At 49.3% G+C, this 19,617-nt stretch overlaps 1 protein-coding gene across 2 annotated transcripts in view; it reads left to right on the forward strand.

Annotated features, from left to right (window-relative positions):
- Window positions 1–19,617, forward strand: part of CNNM4 (cyclin and CBS domain divalent metal cation transport mediator 4) — a 59,040-nt gene that overhangs the window by 35,115 nt on the left and 4,308 nt on the right. Inside the window, exons 2-6 of one of the 2 annotated variants that reach the window (XM_012436800.2) lie at window positions 10,456–10,599; window positions 10,947–11,081; window positions 12,445–12,614; window positions 12,927–13,023; window positions 14,427–14,489. In XM_012436800.2, coding sequence (XP_012292223.1) covers window positions 10,456–10,599; window positions 10,947–11,081; window positions 12,445–12,614; window positions 12,927–13,023; window positions 14,427–14,489 — 609 coding nt within the window. The remainder of the gene's footprint in view (window positions 1–10,455; window positions 10,600–10,946; window positions 11,082–12,444; window positions 12,615–12,926; window positions 13,024–14,426; window positions 14,490–19,617) is intronic. The other variant, XM_012436801.2, reaches the window with a different exon arrangement.

The following is a 19,617-nucleotide window of genomic DNA, read 5'->3' on the forward strand; positions in this document are numbered from 1 at the left end:
GAGGAACAAATCAAGAACTAATGAATATGATTTCTGCTGATGAGAGTGTAAACGGGGGCCCCTGATGGGGAAAACAACTGGGAGATTTCTGCCAAATTTACCAAGGCAGGAACCTTTTGGCTGTATTTTTTTTTCGCCAATTAACAAGAAAATTCTCAACATATTGTAATCACACATGGGTTGAATGATGAACATATGGGGATTTATGTTGCAGCATTGTTTGCAGTAGAAGAAAGATTGGCAGTCGTCTGTGTCTACTGTTAGGAGGGAGAAGGTTTAATCCATCCTGGCACATACAGCCAGTGGAACACCCCACAGATGAAGCAAATGGAGCTCTGTGCTCCAATGACATCTGAGTGCAAAAAGCAAGGTGTGGAAAGGTGCATATTGTATTTCTTAACTTAAAAGTTGTTAAAAAGTAGTATAGAAACTTTTAGAAAAGTGGAAAATGATTAAGAAATGAAAGTCACTTGGGCAAGCGAGGTGGCTCACGCCTGTAATCTCAGCACTTTAGGAGGCCAAGGTAGGCGGATCACTTGAAGTCAGGAGTTGGAGACTAACCTGGCCAACATGGTGGAAACCCCGTCTCTACTAAAAATACAAAAAATTAGCTGGGTGTGGTGGCAGGCGCCTGTAATGCCAGCTACTTGGGAGGCTGAGGCAGGAGAATCACTTGAACCTGGGAGGCAGAGGTTGTAGTGAGCCAGGATTGTGCCACTGCACTCCATCCTGGATGACAGACTAAGACTGTCTCAAAACAAAACAAAACTCTTCTCCCACCATCCAAAATGTGGATATTTTGGTGTATTTTCTTCTACCAAGTACAAACTATATTGCTTTTCCCCAATATGAAAATAGTTTCTAATTATAAGAGTGAAAGTAGCAGATGTTGAGTATAAAATACATTAAGCAAAAGTGAAGGAAACCAGCAGTCCGTCCTACTCTACTGTTTTGGAACTTTTTGCTTTACACAAATGGTGAATCACCATCTCTTGAGATAAATTTATGTCTGAATCAGCCTTTTAAAAAGCCCTGCAATATTGTTATAAGCAATATTGGCGGGCCCTCCTGGGCACACCTTGCATGCTGGCCTGGGTGTTTCCTTTGTATTAAGGTCACTTCCTAGGATTGGGAGAAATGGCAGAGTCCAAGGTCTTGCATAGTTTACATTTTGGCACATACTGCCAAATTTCTGAAGAAAAAAATTGAACTTCTAACACTGGTGAGTAGTTTTGCCAAAACTGAGAGTACCAATCTCTGAAATCTTGGCTAATATGATGGGTAAAAAATGACTTTATTTTGCAAATTTTTATTTCCTTAGATTTTGTTTGTATTTATTGTATTTCTATTTAAAATTAAGATAATGGTTTTTCTTATAGATTTATAAGTGTTGTATAAAACAGTGACTTTGGACCAGTTAGCCTAGTACCTTTCATTGAATAATTTCTCTTTTCGCCACTGATTTAAAATACCAGATTTATTATATATATATATATATATATATATATATATATACAGTATTCCCAATTTGTTGGAGTTTATTTCTGTCCATAGCCAGGCATGGTGGCTCATGTTTGCAGTCCCAGCATTTTGGGAGGCCAAGGCAGGAGGATCGCTTGAGCCTAGGAGTTCGAGATCAGCTTGGGCAGCATAATGAGACCTCATCTCTACCAAAAATTAAAAAAAAATTAGCTGAGCTTGGTGACATGCACCTGTAGTCACAGCTACTTGGGAGGCTGAGGTGGGAGGTTTACTTGAGCCCAGGAAGTCGAAGCTGCAGTGAGCTGTGATCATGCCACTATACTGCAGCCTGGGTAACAGAATGAGACCCTGTCTAAAAGAATTTAAAATAAATAATTCTGTCCATTGTGCTCTTCAGTACTGACTGTTTTTGTTGTTGTTGTTTGTTTATTTTTGGGGACGGAGTCTTGCTGTGTCACCCAGGCTGGAGTACAGTGGCACGATCTTAGCTCACTACAACTTTTGCCTCCTAGGTTCAAGTGATTCTCCTGCCTCAGCCTGCTGAGTAGCTGGGACTACAGGCCTGTGCCACCACACCTAACTAATTTTTGTATTTTTAGTAGAAACAGGGGTTTCGTCATGTTGGCCAGGCTGGTCTCAAACTCCTGACCTCAAGCAATCTGCCCGTTTTGACCTTCCAAAGTGCTGGGATTACAGGCATGAGCCACTGCACCCAGCCCGGTACTGCACTGTTTTAATCATAGTTATTTTTTTTTTGGAGACAGGGTCTCACTGTGTCTCAGAGCCCAGCAAGTGTAGAGTGTATAGCCTGCCTGCTGGGCTACCTCAGCCTTCTGGTCTTCTGCCTTTGCCTGGACTGACCGCCCTTACTGCCAGCTGCATCTCTGGGAGGAAGGGAGCAACATAGATGAGCCCTGCTTAGGATTATGGATGAGCCTAGCTGCCCTCCCTGAGGCTGGAGGACAGAGGCTTGTCACTCTGGCTGGCTCCTCTCCTGCCCTGGCTCTGCCTTCTTGCTAGGCTGGCTGCCACTCACCCCGGTGGTTGAGGTCAGCACTATTAATAGCCAGCTTAATCCTCTGGGAGCTTGGGTGAAGGGAGGAAAGAGCAGAGGATCACCAGGAAATCAGGGTGCTCAGCCATCTGCAGGTGTGGACCCAGGGCCCAAGCCTGTGTCTTCCAGTCAGCCAGGCCCTCACCTCCCATGGGAGGGCCTGAGAGCGTGGGGCCATCCTGGACCCCTGGGATCTCAGAGGCTGGACCTTCCCAGGAGAGTAAGATTCAGAGGACTCCCTCTTTGGTGGTGGAAATCCCTAGTCTGCTCTGGGGCCCCTGGCTTTTCCCCATGAGAAAAGGCAACTGGAGGTGGTGAGTAGGGCCCTCTCAGGGCCCCTGTGGACTTTGTAACATGGCACCTAGTAATATGTTTTTCTTAAGGGCTTTGAGGGACTGTAAAGTCTTTTTTATGGAGGGCGGGGAAGGAGGACATAGCAGTTTGCTAAAATGGGCATTGTGCAGGGTGGGGCCATCCTTTCTGTATCCAGCAGGGGTGTGGAGCACCTGCTGTGCCAGGCACGGTGGGAGGGGTTGGGGTGGCATGGCAAACAAGGGCATAACTCAAGCCTTGCTGAAGCCTCGCTGCAGCCTGGTCAGTGGGAGATGGACGCTGGTCAGCCGACGGCACAGAGCTGTGAAAGGAAGAAACTGATTGGGGGCCAGGGCCCTGAGAGCTAACAGGGGCACCCAGGGCTGATGTTTGAGTCCAGGGCAGAAGGATAAAGAGGTGTGACATGAAGGCTGGGGAGCAGGAAGAGCTGTGAGCGACTCAGGCAGGGCTGGGATCCTCTCATTCCTTGCCCCTGTGCCAGCTGCAAGGGAGCCCTGAGGGAGGCTGAGGCTGGCACCTGCCGTCTGCCCAGCCCTCCAGGGTTTCTGAAGGCCTCATGTGCTGTTTTCTGACTGTGGAGGGCATGGTCCCACCTGGCTGCTACTGGACAGAAGTTGGTAAAGGGCAGAGTAGTCAAGCATGCCACCAGGCGAAGCCTAGAGGAGACAGCGGGGACAGCCAGGGTGCCAGGCACCTTCTTTCTGGGTCTGTCTTTATAGCAGTGCTTGAAAGGTGGTTGAGAAGGCTCAGGAACCCTGAAGTCCTAGAGGAAGAATTTTTTAGAATTTTTTTTAAGTTACTTTAATGGATTTTTTTTTCTGATTATGAAATTAATACTATTGGCCAGGGATGGTGGCTCACGCCTGTAATCCCAGCACTTTGGGAGGCTAAGGCGAGCAGATCACTTGAGGTCAGGAGTTCAAGGCCAGCCTGGGCAACATGGTAAAACCCCATCTCTACTAAAAATACAAAAATCCAGCCGGGCACAGTGGCTCACGCCTATAATCCCAGCACTTTGGGAGGCTGAGATGGGTGGATCACCCGAGGTCAGGAGTTCCAGACCAGCCTGACCAATATGGTGAAACCCTGTCTCTACTAAAAATACAAAAATTAGCTGGGCATGGGGGTGTGTGCCTGTAGTCTCAGCTACTCAAGAGACTGAGAGAGGAGAATTGCTTGAACTGGGGAGGCGGAGGTTGCAGCAGTGAGCCGAGATCGTGCCACTGCACTCCAGCCTGAACGACACAGTGAGACTCTGTCTCAAAAAAAAAAAAAAAATTAAAATACAAAAATTGGCTGGGCATGGTGGTGCACGCCTGTAATCCCAACTACTCGGGAGGCCGAGGCAGGAGAATTGCTTGAATCCGGGAGGTGGAGGTTGTAGTGAGCTGAGATCACGCCACTACACTCCAGCTTGGGCAACAGAGTGAGACTCCACCTCAAAAAAAAAAAAAAAAGAAAGAAAGAAATTAATACTATTAATTATGAAAATTTTGGAATTTTTGTATAGGAAAGTATAAAAAGAAAACAGAAACCATCCTGAATCCCCTATACATAGATTAAGCCATATGAATTGCTGGTTTTAGTAAAAAATAATTGAATATCAGTAATTTTATATGACTCAACCAAGTATTAACATTTTGCTGTATTTCCTTAGTCATTTTTCATTGACTAAGGACTACTTTGAAAAATGGATTTTCAGTTGTAGATGTATTCTCTTAATTTTTTTTTTTTTTTTTTTGTGACGGAGTCTCACTCTGTGGCCCAGGCTGGAGTTCAGTGGCGTCATCTCTGCCTTCCGGGTTCAAACGATTCTTCTGCCTCAGCCTCCTGACTAGCTGGGATTACAGGCGCTTGCTACCACACCCAGCTAATTTTTTGTATTTTTAGTAGAGATGGGATTTTGCCATGTTGGCCAGGCTGGTCTCCCAACTCCTGATCTCAGGTGATCCACCTGCCTCAGCCTCCCTAAGTGCCAGGATTACAGGCATGTGCCACTGCACTCGGCCGACGGCACCCCCAGAATCTAATCAGCCAATTGAATGGACACCAATTATAACATAAGGTAGCTCATTAAAATATAACTTTATGGGCCAGGCATTGTGACTCACGCCTGAAATCTCAGCACTTTCAGAGGCCAAGGTGGACAGAACACTCGAGATCAGGAGCACTAGACTAGCCTAGCCAACATGATGAAACCGCATCTCTACTAAAAATACAAAAAATTAGCCGGATGTGGTGGCACATGCCTGTAATCCCAGCTACTCAGGAGTCTGGGGTGGGAGAATCACTGGAACCCGGGAGGTGGAGGTTGCAGTGAGCTGACATCATGCCACTGCACTCCAGCCTGGGCGACAGAGTGAAACGCTGTCTCAAAAACACACACACGCACAAGATACAATTTTATTAGAATGTATGTAGTGAGAATCCTAATATAAGTACTAAATTGATCTGCTTATTTTAGATGTTAAATCATTTAGCAGTAATTTCTGAAGTACAGAAACTTCCACTAAAATCTAAAAAATACTTCTTTCTGTCTTCAGCCTCCCTTCCTCTTCCCCTCTCTCACTCCCCTTCCCCTCACTGGTTACTTTTCTTCTCCTGCCAAATGGATGTAGAGGCACAAAGAGAGAAGGGGCCGGGTGCTGTGGGGGCTGGGTGTGGTAGCTCACCCCTGTAATCCCAGCACTTTGGGAGGCTGAGGCGGGTGGATCTCCCAAGGTCAGGAGTTCGTGACCAGTCTGGCCAACCTGGTGAAACTCCATCTAAAAATTTTGTACTAAAAAATACAAAAAATTAGCTGGGCTGGTGGCAGGTGCCTGTAATCCTAGCTACTCGGTAGGCTGAGGCAGGAGAATCACTTGAAGCCTCTAGGGGAAGGTTGCAGAGAGCCGAGATCGCGCCACTGCACTCCAGTCTGGGCGACAAGCAAGACTACATCTCAAAAAAAAAAAAAAAAAAAAAAGAAAAAAGAGGAGGTCGGGCTTACTGCTCCTTGGGCCTGATAACTAGGACGGAGCTGCCTTGAAAGGAGACAGGAGTATTGGGGGATGGGCACGAGCTGGGTTTTGGCTGTGTTAATTTCAAGGTATTACTGACGTTAGGCAGCACTTGGATAGAGGAATCTGGAGGGCACAGGAGAGCACAGGGCTGCAGAGATTTATTTGGGACACTTGTACACTTATATTTGAAGTTGCTAGGCAAGAGACCAGGGGCACCGACTGAGTCCTGAGTGTCTCCAGCATTAAGGGGTCAGGGAGAAGCAGTGACCCCTGAGATCAGGAGCACTGGGAGGGGCTATGTCCTGGAAGCCCTGGGCAGGAAGGGTTTCCAGGGGAAAGGAGGGAGTGACTGTTGGTCAGCAGGTCATCTGAGAATAACACTCCACCATGGGAGGTCATTGGTGACCTTGACCAGAGATTCTCTGGCCCAGGGAGGGAAGACTCTATGAGGACAAAAAGCTGTCCCCTCTGGACAGACAAATTAGACAAAGGCAAAAACAGCACAGAGGCCCAAAGCTCACTCTGCAGAGGGTAACCAAGTGGCCCCTTAGGCTGGAACCTCTGTGTGGGACTCCAGTTGGCCAACTATCAGCCAGTGCTCAAAGCTCAGCTTGCAGAGCAGTGGTGAATGTGTACACAGAGCCCAGGGCTGCCACCTACAAGGTGCCAGTTGTGCAGCTGGCTGCCACCCGAGGGTGCACATACACAGCAGTGGATCCCACCAAGGGGCCTCAGAGAGGAGGTGGGGGCTGAAAGTGACGTCAAGACCCTGCTCAGGGAATCAGCTCATTTCATCCTCAGGAAGGCTGTTTCCTCTTTAAGAGAGGCTGGCAGGCCGGGCGTGGCGGCTCATGCTTGTAATCCTAGCACCCTGGGAGACTGAGGCAGTCAGATCACTTGAGGTCAGGAGTTTGAGACCAGCCTGGCCAACATGGTGAAAACCTGTCTCTACTAAAAATGCAAAATTAGCCAGGTGTGGTGGTGCACACCAAGCTACTTAGGAGGCTGAGGCAGGAGAATCGCTTAAACCCAGGAGGTAAAGGTTTCAGTGAGCTGAGATTGCACCACTGCACTGCAGCCTGGGCGACAGAGGGAGACTCTGTCTCAAAAAAAAAAAAAGAGACAGAGAGGCCACCAGCCTTTCTCTGTGAAGGAACCTTTCATTGATCAGGATTTGGTCTGAGCCTGTGGAGTAATTAGGGATAGAATGTAGTGGGGAGGTTGTTTTCTGGCTTTGGGGGTCTGAACAAGGTTCTGCTCACTGAACCTTGTCAAAGGACATACCCCCATTCCATGGGGCTCGATCTGTGGAAGTGGAAGGCACAGAGGGCCCTTGTCCACCCTAGAGACTCTCACCAGTTTCCCTTTGTTCTCCTTAATTTTGTTTTCCCCTTAGTTTTGTCTCAGTTTTTTTTTTTTTATTATAAAAGTAAAACATGCCCATCAAATATAACAGTATAGAAGGGTATAGAGAGAGGTGTAATAGCCTCCTCCCCAAACTCCAAATGCCCCCAGAGGCGACCACTCTTACTGCTTCTGGAGGTTTCCAGGACAGTTCAAGCCCACACACTCCCATTGTTTCTGTGCAGGCAGATGGCTGCATGCATTCTGTTCCGTGATTTGCTCTTTCACTAATAGCGTGTCTTGGATTTCATTCTGCACTTCATTCAGCCGCCTCCGCCGTGTTCTCCCTTGGGTGGCTGTGGCCCCTGCTGAGTCTCTGTGCCCTGTTGCTATCGCTTTAGGTTGTTTCTGGTTTGGGGCTATTAAAAGTTGCTAAAAGCCCCCTTCTCTTGTGTCTTTTGTGAAGAACCCTAAGGCAAGTTCTTAGAAGTGGAACTTCCAAGTCCAAGGTTAGGAACCCTTGATTTTGTAACATCCTGACCAATTGGCCCCCTGAAATGTTGTGCCCTTTTACCTGGCCACCAACCAAATAGAAGTGAGGGCCTGTTTGTCTTCCCTATCCTTTGCCATAACTGGGAACCACCAGGCTTTTTAGAGGGTGCCCATCTGGAAGGGGGTACAGGTTGAGCATCCTGAATCCAAAAATCCCAAATCCCAAATGCTCCAAAATCCAAAATGTTCTGAGTACCAACATGATGCTCAAAAGAAATGCTCATTGGAGCATTTCATAGTTCAGATTTTCAGATTTGGGATGCTTAATGGCATGTATTCTGCAAATATTCCAAAATCAAAAAAAAATCTGAAATCTAAAACATTTCTGGTCCCCAGTGAGGGATAAGGGATCCTCAGCCTGCCAAAGCTGCCTTCCTTTAATTCCCATCCCCAAGTGGTGACGTCGTTTATCTGGATGCCCAGGCCCTTCCAGGCACTTTATTTCTCGAGGGCTCTCCTGCATGGACAGACTTCAGCAGGCACTGAGGCCTGGGAATGGATCCCGGGGTCTGTGCCTGGCCCGCGGCCGCTCTGCTAGAGGCCTCATAGATCTCTTGAACTTGTTGGCTCATCTCTAGGAAGATACTGGGGAATTTCCAATTGAGTCCACCCATGGCTCTGTCTAACAAGGCGCTAAACTTTTTTTGACCAGAACCTGTAGTGGGAAATACATATGTGTGTGAAAAACTTTCACAATACAGTACTCCTCCATCACATGGAGTGTATTGTGAGAATTTTTGCTTTAGTCATGAGACCTCACATTCTCTCTGTTTTCCCTAAGAGGCCCTTAGGAGTTCTGAACAGCCCATCTTGGGCTGGGGGGTTTTCTGTGGCCTTAAAGACCTGGAAAACATCCTCTACTGAGAGTATTTAGGATGAGTTCTTTTTTTTATTTTTTATTTTATTTCTTATTATACTTTAAGTTCTGGGGTACATGTGCAGAACGTGCAGGTTTGTTACATAGGTATACACGTGCCATAGTGGTTTGCTGCATCCATTACCCTGTCATCTACATTAGGTATTTCTCCTAATGCTATCCCTTCCCTAGCCCCCGACCCTGACAGGCCCCGGGTGAGGATGAGTTATTTAGTCCTTAGAGTGAGGCCCTTGGATTGTGAAGGGGAAGCCCTGCAGGAGACTCTGACTTGACCTTCACAGATTTCCATGGACTTTTTCTCTTAGGCTGCTCTAAACCTGTGTTCCTGCGAGTGGGGTACAGCACACAGGGTTCATTCGCCTAGACTGTGGGCCCAGCCCTTCTTGACTGTCCACTGTTACCACGCGCTGGGGCTGGGGCCATAAGAGCAGGGTACAGCCTTCAAAAAGGGGTCTGGGAAGACCCACCACCCCACAAGGTTTCTGTGGAGGGTCCTGTCCCACCCCAGCCTCCTTCTCTCACTTTGGGTTGAGGGGGTGGCCCCTCTCTAATCAGTCTCTGTTCCGCCTAATCACAGTGCTCGGCCTCTCTGTGCCTTGTCAGTGTGAGTCTTTCCCCTTCCCAAGAGTCCCAGAAGCCCCTGATAAGCACCAGGAAGGGTCTTTTTTTTTTTTTTTTTTGAGACAGAGTCTCACTCTGTTGCCCAGGCTATAGTGCAGTGGTGCGATCTTAGCTCACTTGCAACCTCTGCCTCCCAGGTTCAAGAAATTCTACTGCCTCAGCCTCCCAAGTAGCTGGGACTAGGTGTGTACCACCACGCCCGGCTAATTTTTGTATTTTTAAGACGGAGTTTCACCATGTTGGCCAGGCTGGTCTCAAACCTGGCCTCAAGCAATCTGCCTGCTTCAGCCCCTGAAGGTGCTGGAATTACAGGCATGAGCCACTGTGCTTGGTGTTGCCATTTTTATCCTATTTAAACAAGTAGTCCTGGCCTGGCGTGGTAGCTCATGCCTGTATTCCCAGCACTTTGGGAGGCTGAGACGGGAGGATTGCTTAAGCCCAGGAGTTTGATACTAGCCTGAGCAACATAGCGAGACCCCACCTCTACAAAAAATAAAAGTTAGCTGGGCATGGTGGCACATGCCTGTGGTCTCAGCTACTCAGAAGGCTGAGGTGGGAGGATCTCTTGAGCCCAGAAGTTGGAGGCTGCAGTGAGCTATGATTGCACCACTGTGCTCCAACCTGGGTGACGGACCAAGACCCTATCCTTCCCCCGCAAAAAAAGAGAAAAACGAAAAAGCAGTCCTTAATGAAATGCTTCTAAGAATTACTTTTGGACTTGGCACAGTGGCTGACGCTTGTAATCCCAGCACTTTGGGAAGGCGAGGCAGGCAGATCACGAGGTCAAGAGATTGAGACCATCCTGGCTAACACGGTGAAACTCTGTCTCTACTAAAAACACAAAAAATTACCAGGGCATGGTGGCATGCACCTATAATCCCAGCTACTCAATAGGCTGAGGCAGGAGAATCACTTGAACCCAGGAGGCGGAGGTTGCAGATCACTCCTCTGTAATCCAGCCTGAGTGACAGAGCGAGACTCTATCTCAAAAAAAAAATTACTTTTGGTTTTCCTTTCCATAAAAGCAATGTCTGTTTGCAGTAGAAACATCAGGAAAGATGGAAAAGGGAAAAACCACCATGACCCCACCTGGTGACTTATGACCCTAGGTGTAGAATTAATGTTTTAGTTGAGGGAGTCTCAGGACTGGCCCCTGGGCTCTCATCTGACCTGCTGCATTGTCCCCACAGGGAAGTCCCACCTGGCCATCGTGCAGAAGGTGAACAACGAGGGTGAGGGCGACCCCTTCTATGAGGTCCTGGGCCTGGTCACCCTGGAGGACGTGATCGAGGAGATCATCAAGTCCGAGATCCTGGACGAGTCCGACATGTACAGTGAGTGCAGCCCTCCGCAGGGCCCAGGACCCCTTTCCTGCTTGCATCCAAATCTGGTGTCCCTAGCTTGAAGGGCTAGGGACACTGGGGGCCCGGCACCCTGGGGCCCAGTGGCTGGGTGCCCTACACTGGCCAGGGTGAGCAGGGAGCAGGTTTCTGAGAGCAATGCCTGGAGGCTGCCTTCACCCTCAGCCTCTGTGCCTCGGTGTCAGCCTGGGACCCTGCCAACCAGAGCCTGCTGCTCCTGCATGGAATGAGGGGCTGGAGAGCAGGAGCTGCAGGTGGGTTCCAGTCTCTTCCTGGGTCCTCGGGGAGCTGTGTTCTCAGTTCCACACTTCCTCCGGCAGCTGACAACCGAAGCCGGAAGCGGGTGTCTGAGAAGAACAAGCGGGACTTCTCTGCCTTCAAGGATGCAGATAACGAGCTCAAAGTGAAAATCTCCCCACAGCTCCTCCTGGCTGCTCATCGCTTCCTGGCCACAGGTAGGAGTGTGAGGAGGACCTTCTGGTCTTGGTGGAAGCACAGTCACAGGGGAAGAAGTCCTGGCTCTCTGGCTACATCCCCCCCATAGCATGAGGGCTGCAGCAGGTGAGGGGTGCAGAGACAACACAGCCACCCTGGAAGGGGCCAGGTGTCTCCTCTACCATTGGGGATCTCCCTCCAATTCGTTTGCCATTAATTGGCTGCTGCTGCAAACTTCTAGGAAGCATCCAAGTTATTATATTTAATAGTTTCGAAAATAATGACTGGGCACTATGGCTCACACCTATAATCTCAGCACTTTGGGAGGCCAAAGCAGGAGGATTGCATGAGCCCAGGAATTCAAGACCAGTCTGAGCAACACAGCGAGAACCCATCTCTACAAAAAATACAAAAGCCAGGCATGGTAGTGCCCACCTGTAGTCCCAGCTACTTGGACAGTTGCATGCCTGTGGTCCCAGCTACTCAGGAGGCTGAGGTGGGAGGACCACTTGAGCCCGGGAGTTTGAAGCTGCAGTGAGTTGTAAATGCACCACTGCACTCAGCCTGGGCCACAGAGCAAGATTCTGTCTCAAAAACAACAAAAAAGAAAATAACCACTGAGGTGGGCCCCTGGGCTGGCCAGGCCCTTCAGGGCTTATGGAATGGGAAGGAGAAGGGATCCTTCCTCTTCTGTGGGCCTGCTAGGTGTGGCCAGACCCCTTGTGTGCTCACGCACTCTGAGGAACTTGCATCCAGCTCTGCTCTCATATCTCCGGTCCTCCCCTCTGCAGACGTGTGCTGGTTCTCGCAGGAATTCACCTCTAGTTGAGAAACATTTTTCTCTTTTCAGCCCTGATTCAAAGCTCTGTTGGGGACTTGGGTAACAGGTCCTGCTCTGCCCACTGTGTCCCCTTCCCACCCAATTCATCTTTCTTCCCACTCCTTACTTGCTAAAGGGTGGTAATTCCCTCTCCATTATTTTTCCTGTGGGATATTAATGCCGATGCAATAATTATAGTCACATTTACTAAGCGCTGTCCATATGCTATCCCATTCACCCTCACAACCACCCTGTGAAGCTTTTACCACCATATTACAGATGAGGAAACTGAGACACGGGTTGAGTAATTTGCCCAACGTCACATGCTGTTCTTGCAGGAGCCACTGTTCAAGCCTGGGCAGGCAGGCAGCCTTGGGTCCAAGCAGTCAGAAACCAAGTGTGCTCCTTGCCCAGGGAGGTGCAGAACTGAGGGTGGGCCGAGCAGGGAGGGAGCCCTTCGAGCACAGTGCGGCTGCCGTGGCTGGGGTGGAGGCATAGCAGTGATGAAACTTCAGGGCCGCCTGGCCGGCCCTGTGTGAGGTCTCGTCTCTCTCCTCCTACAGAGGTCCCCCAGTTTAGTCCCTCCCTGATATCAGAGAAGATCCTGCTGCGGCTGCTCAAGTACCCAGACGTCATTCAGGAGCTCAAGTTTGACGAGCACAACAAGTACTATGCCCGCCATTATCTGTACACCCGAAATAAGCCAGCCGACTACTTCATCCTCATCCTGCAGGTGAGTCCGCTCAGTCCTGGGCCTGCTGCCTGCTCCCCCTGGCACCACAGCTGCCCCCCGCACCTCAGGCCCTCTCTCCCACCTGCTGCAGAGGTACGTGGCTTCCCAGCCTGGGGAGCCTGCTGCCTGCCCTACACAGCCATCCTCTCCCTGAGAGGCTACCCTTGCTCGCAGGTCAGGCCCTGAGCTCTCCAGGGCTCCAGTACTGGCCCTTCCTCCAGCCCCACTGTCCTTGTTCCTCACTCCCCCTCCTGCCTCATCCTGTGTTTCCTCCCTCACTCTGTCTCTAACCCCGGCCCTGTGTTCTTTCAGGGGAAGGTGGAGGTGGAGGCAGGGAAGGAGAACATGAAGTTTGAGACGGGTGCCTTCTCCTACTATGGGACTATGGCCTTGACCTCAGTCCCTTCTGGTAAGTTGTTGGGCAGGGTCTGTGCTGCCCTCTGGCTCTCCTGCAGCTAGGCCATGGACCAACACCAGAGCTGAGTGCGGGCCCCAGAGCTCATAGACAGTCAGCTGGGGCAGAGGGAGGCTGCTGAGGCGGGAGCTGCCAGAGCCTGGAGCGGGTGGCATGGAAGAGGAGAGGGAGCTGCACCTTTGAACAGGGTCCAGAGGCTGGAGGGGAAGAGAGGAGAGAGGGATTTTAGAGCAAGAGCCTGTAGGCAGCAGGGGGCATGTCCAGAGGTGTTAGGAGACCAGCCTGCCTGGGGAAGAGGCCTGTGGGGAGGAAGGCCCAGGGCTCTGCTCCTGAGGACAGGAAGGGAATCTAGGCATCCAAAGTGCCCTGGGATGAGGAGCCAGGCCAGGGCCTGTTTGCCAGGGCAGGTTACAGATGGGTTTGGCTTTGCAGGGGACGCGGCTACTGGGTTTTGGTTAGAGGTCAGCTCCAATGGAATAAAGGGCCTTGGGGACAGACAAGCGAGGGGAGACTGGGCACCCTCCGAGAGGTGTTATGGAAGGTTTGGGGACACACCACTCTGGCCGCCCTGGTGCCTTTTCCCATGCTGAGTGGCTCAGGCTGTCACAGAGCCCCACAGGCAAGGCCCTGCAGGCCCAGGTCTTGCCAGCTCATCTCCTTGCTCCTCTCCGGCCTTTGGTCCTGGAGTGGGGGGGTTGCTGCAGTGTAGACAGAGAAAGTCCACTTTGGTGCTGGAGAACAGGCCACACCAGTGGGATGTGTGCTACAGCTCCCAGAGAACCTCTGTGCCGTGCCTGTCATTGTCCTTTGACAAAAAGGATCCAGAGGGGCATGGGGGTAGGGCACCCATGAATATTGACACCCTGCTCAGCTTATCTACTGTGTTCTTGGCCCCTCCCCCAGATGAGTGGGGCACAGCAGGCTCCCTGGGCACAGGAAAGACAGGGCTCCAGAGCAGGGCTCTGAGCAGCTGGACCCTGCCAGATACCTCAGGCCCAGGGAGGACTTCCTGTACCCCATTCAGCTTGAGGAAATCTCATTCAGAAGGCAGGCGGGCAGGCACGGGAGGCTTCCCCCAGGCACTCTTCATGCAGTGAAGTCTCAGAGGCCTGGTCAGGGCCTGGGTTCTGCCCCTCTACCCAGTCTCTCCGTTCCCACTTGATGTGGCTGGAAGGGAGGGGAGATGACTAGGCACACTCAACCAGTTTCTGCCCATCTCCACACAGGGCTCATGGCTCTGCCCTGAGCACCCTTCCCATCAGAGCCATGTCCCTTTCTCTACTGGGCCCGTCTGCCCAAAGCAGCCTGACCCCATCAGGTCTGCTTCTGTCCTGTGCCTGTGACTCCATGTCCTGTCTCCTGACTGCACCCATCACTGACCTTCTCTTTTGCTCCAGTGCCTTCAGTCCAGGTTGGGTGTCCGCCTGGCAAGCGGAACTCCCTGCTCTGCTGGCTTACAGGTAACATGGCATGGCTGAGGGTCACGCTGCCACCTGCCGCCTAAGCCTTCACACTGCAGCTGCATTAACCTCCCCACAGTGACCGGGCGCCCGCCTGCTCAATGTGGGCTGCCCAACCTCAGTGGCTCTGCTTGGCTGGGGCCCAATTTCTGGCCAGCTTTGCTGCCTCAGTTCTAGAATGGCTGAAGGGCCCCCTCAAAGGTCTCTTAGTCCTTGAGATCACATACACAGAGACATACCACACACAGATACACACACATACACAGAGACACACACAGAGATAAAACACACACACACAGAGATACCATGCACACAAAAAGCGATACCACACACACAGAGAGACACAGATACATGCACCCATAGACACACACACACACACACACACACACTCTGACACATACAGGTACATACACGTGCCTATAGAGAGACACACACAGAGATATCACACACACCCATAGACACATTCACAGAGACACAGAGATACCACACACACACACACAGATACACCCACAGACACACACAGAGATACTACACACAGAAACACACATGCAGATACACACACCCATAGACACACACACACACAGATATATACACCCACAGACACATACACAGAGACAGAGGTACCACATACACCCATAGACATACATACATACATACACACATCCATAGACAGACAGACACACACACACACACACACACACACAGATATACCCATAGACACACTGAGATACATACAACCATAGACACAGAAACACCCATCGGCACACACACAGATACACATCCATAGACACATGCACAGAGACACACACACAGAGACACACACAGATGGACACATACTCAGAGACACACACAGAAACACACCCATAGGCACACACAGATACACATCCATAGACACACACACAGACACACACACACAGATATATATATACATATATACAGTTACACCCATAGACACACAAACACAGAGACACACAGATACTACACACAGAAACACACACAGATGCATACAGATACACACACCCATAGACACACACAGACACCACACAGAGATCCCACACACAGAAATGGAAACACACATCCATAGACACATACACACAGAAACACTCACAGACACACACACATGCACCCAGAGAATAGGCTGGGAGTGGAGGGATGCTCCTGGCCCAGCCAAGTGAGCACCAGCCAGCCTGCTGCCCTCCACAGCTGAGAGGAGATGCACCCCAGCAGGTCAGCACTTCCTGCTCCAGGCCACCCACACACCTTGGCAGGGTGACTTGTCATCTCATCAGCTTTCTCTAAAAGACTTTCCGACTTTCTTCAGCTTCCCGTTCAGCTGCTGGCCCAGTAGGCAACTGTGAGGCCCTGAGGAGCATGGCCGCGGGTCACACTGTCCATTCAAGAGCCACCGCCACAGCTGCTGGCTAAATAATAGTCTTGGTCTTTGCTTTCTCCTCTGTGAAATGGGAACAATACATGTACCCACTTCATAGAGTTGTCAGGAGAGTATGTGAGGGAATTGATGTAAAATGTTGAGTTAGACTTCAATTATTATTATTGCTGGTGTTTTTTTCCCTGATTACAATGAAAATGTGGCATTCCAACCAGAAAGTCTTTCAGGAAAGGCCAATGCCATATGCTGCTTCTGGCCTTGGATATGTCACGTTCCTGATACCTGTCCAGGGAGTTGGTGGAAATAATGGGGCCAGACTCATTCAGCTTGAGGTTTGCTGGGATTCCTGCGTGCACCCAGGCTGCAGAGGGCACAGGATGGTGCTGGTCTCATCAACTGTGGCCTGTGCCCCTCAGGAGCAGCATCAGCATCTTTGAGCTCCTCATACCCCAGCAGCCCTAAACACCCATCACCTCAGCCTGGGGATTCCCATTTTACATTTGTACAGCTGGGCCTTCTTCCATCTGAACTGTTCCAAGGCATGCTCTGCTATTTTGACCCTCTGTTTAATAAATAAGTAGATGAAAAGGTGACTTCGAAGCAGTTACTCCCTGTCCCTTTCAGACCTCCCCAGTGTGACCTCAGTCTCCTTCCCCTCCTCCTTGCTTGCTCTGGTTTCATGGATGGCCAGGAGGTGATGCACCCGTGATTTGAATCCTGACGTTTTTATCCACTGTGAGGACAGAGGCAATTTGCCATAAGCTTTCTGGTCAGTCTCACAGTGTTCCATAGAGCAGGTATGTCCTCATTGATTAGTTCTTGCATATTTATGCATATTTATGGAGGTCTCTATTATAAATAATACCATGATATAAACTTTTTTACGCAAAAAAGCAAAAAACTTTTCCTTTGTTTAAGGTTACGTCCTTAGGATATCCTTTTAGCAATAAAATTACCCGGTCAAAACCTTGTAGTTTTTGTTTTATTTATTTTTTGGGCTGGGCACAGTGGCTTACGCTTGTGATCCTGGCAGTTTGGAGGCCAAGGCAGGCAGATCATGAGGTCAAGAGATTGAGACCATCCTGGCCAACATGGTGAAACCCCGTCTCTACTAAAAATACAAAAATTAGCTAGGTGTGGTGGCACGCACCTGTAGTCCCAGCTACTGAGACTGAGGCAGGAGAATTGCTTGAACCCAGGAGGTGGAGGTTGCAAGGAGTTGAGATCGCACCACTGCACTCAGGCCTGGGGACAAAGTGAGATTCTATCTCAAAAAAAAAAAAAAAAAAGTAAGGTAGCTTATTCGGAAAATAGAAAAGTCTTGAGAAAATTAAAAAGCATCATAAGTTCATCCATCAGAGACAAAATGTATTTTGGTGAATTTTTTCTAGGACTTCTGTTTTTTGGGTTGTTTCAACAGATACATTCTTTCTCTGTCACCCAGGCTGGAGAGCAATAGTGCAATCATAGCTCACTGCAGCCTCAGCTTCTTGGGCTCAAGCGATCCTCCCACCTCAGCCTCCCAAGTAGCTGGGACTACAAGCAGGTGCCACCATGCTGGGCTAATTTTTTTTAAAAAAACTTCTCGTAGAGATGGGAGTCTCACTGTGTTGTCCAAGATGGTCTCAAACTCAAAGGCTCCTCCCACCTCAGCCTCTCAAAGCACTGGGATTATAGGGATGAGTCACTACACCTGGCCGGACCTCTAATCTTAATAGATCATGTCACTAATTTGTTTTTTTGTTTTTCTTTTTGAGATGGAGTCTTGCTGCAACACCCAGGCTGGAGTGCAGTGGTGTGATCTCGGCTCACTGCAACCTCTGCTTCCCGGGTTCAAGTGATTCTCCTGCCTCAGCTTCCCGAGTAGCTGGGACTACAGTCGTGCACTACCATGCCCGGCTTTTTTTTTTTTTGAGACGGAGTCTCACCCTGTTGCCCAGACTGGAGTGCAGTGGTGTAATCTCGGCTCACTGCAGGTTCTGCCTCCTGGGTTCAAGTGATTCTCCTGCTCAGTCTCCCAAATAGCTGGGATTACAGGTGTGTACCACCATGCCTGGCTAATTTTTTGTATCTTTAGTAGAGATGGGGTTTTACCATGTTGGCCAGGCTGATCTGGAACTCCTGACCTCATGGTTCACCCGCCTCGGCCTCCCAAAGTGCTGGGATTATAGGTGTGAGCCTTCACACTCGGCCAAATTTTGTATTTTTAGTAGAAATAGGGTTTCATCATATTGGTCAGACTGGTCTTGAACTCCTGACCTTGGGTGATCCGCCTGCCTAGGTCTCTCAAAGTACTGGGATTACAGCTGTGAGCCACCTTACCCGGCCCATGTCACTGATTTGTGTTGGTTTTAAATTCAGTTTCTTGGCCAGGCTTGGTGGCTCATTCCTGTAATCCTAGCACTTTGGGAGCCTGAGGCAGGAGGATCACTTGAGCCCAGGAGTTTGAGACCAGCCTGGTAACACAGTTGGACCTTTTCTCTTTTAAAAATAAAATAAATTCAGTCCTGTTTCTAGAATGTTAGGAAGCATTAATTAAAAGCATTCCATTATTCAGATAGCTAATATGAAGTACTAAGTAATACCCCTCATATTTCTGCTTTTTCTAGAACTTAATCAGAGGCGTTACTCATTAGATACTTGCATACAATCCTCTTATGATCCTCTAAATATTTCCTGTTCCATGGGAATACCACAACCTCATCATAGAGTAGCCAGATTATAGTTTGCTAGCTTTATATATAAAAATCAAAGCTTTACTTAAGCACAAAGAGTATTACTCAGTTCACTCTCACTTAGTTAAAAATTGTATCGGTCATTGAGTCACTAGATTCAGTATGTTTGTTCTCTTCACTTGGCAATTTATTAGAATGGCTAACTTAGTAACTTAGTAGTTAACTAAGCAAATCAGCTTAGTCTGCTTCCTGTTTGTTTAAAAAGATCTTGCATGCCTTCACAATTAACTTCTTTGTGTATTTCATGGTTTCCTAAGTGTTCTCAAAAACAAGTTAATGATATACAGTAATGTATATCATTTAAAAAAGCAGTTTCTTTTTCAAAATAAGATGTGCATTCCTTCCTTATTCGAGATTGTTACTACCATTTCCCAGTAGGGCAGCCTGTGCTTCCTCTAGTTGCCGGAAGAGGTGTGTACCACCTCCACCCGACTCTGCCTCATGAGAGGGGAGAAGCGCCTGCTACCCCCTGCCAGGCCAGGCTGGCTGGGGTGTAGGTGGAAGTGACTAGGACTGTGTTTCATGCTGAGTAGATTACGTGCAGAACATACTTTTGACTCCATAAAAGCATTGTCTTTTTTTTTGAGACAATGTAGTGGTCCAATCTTGGCTCATTACAACCTAGCCTCCCAGGCTCAGGTGATCCTCCCATCTCAGCCACCCAAGGAGCTGGGGTCACAGGCAAGAGCCACCATGCCTGGCTAATTTTTGTATTTTTTGTAGAGATGGGGTTTTGCTGTATTGCCCAGTCTGGTCTTGAACTCGGGCTCAAGCAGTCTGCCTCCCCAAAGTGCTAGGATTACAGGTGTGAGCCACCTCACCCAGCCCCCCATAAGAGCATTTTAAGATGTGACAGGGCATCTTATGTGAGGGGTTGTGTATTCACAATGTGAGAGTGCAAACTATACATTCTTCATTTCAATACATATTTTTTATTTAAAGTATGCAGTTTATGTCACTTGACATAAGCTGGTATTGAGACAAGGATGGCAGTTTGCTTGGG

This window comes from Aotus nancymaae, unplaced genomic scaffold (assembly GCF_030222135.1).
Source record: "Aotus nancymaae isolate 86718 unplaced genomic scaffold, 86718_ANA_hifiasm-v0.15.2.pri h1tg000131l, whole genome shotgun sequence".
Taxonomy (NCBI): Eukaryota; Metazoa; Chordata; class Mammalia; order Primates; family Aotidae; genus Aotus; species Aotus nancymaae.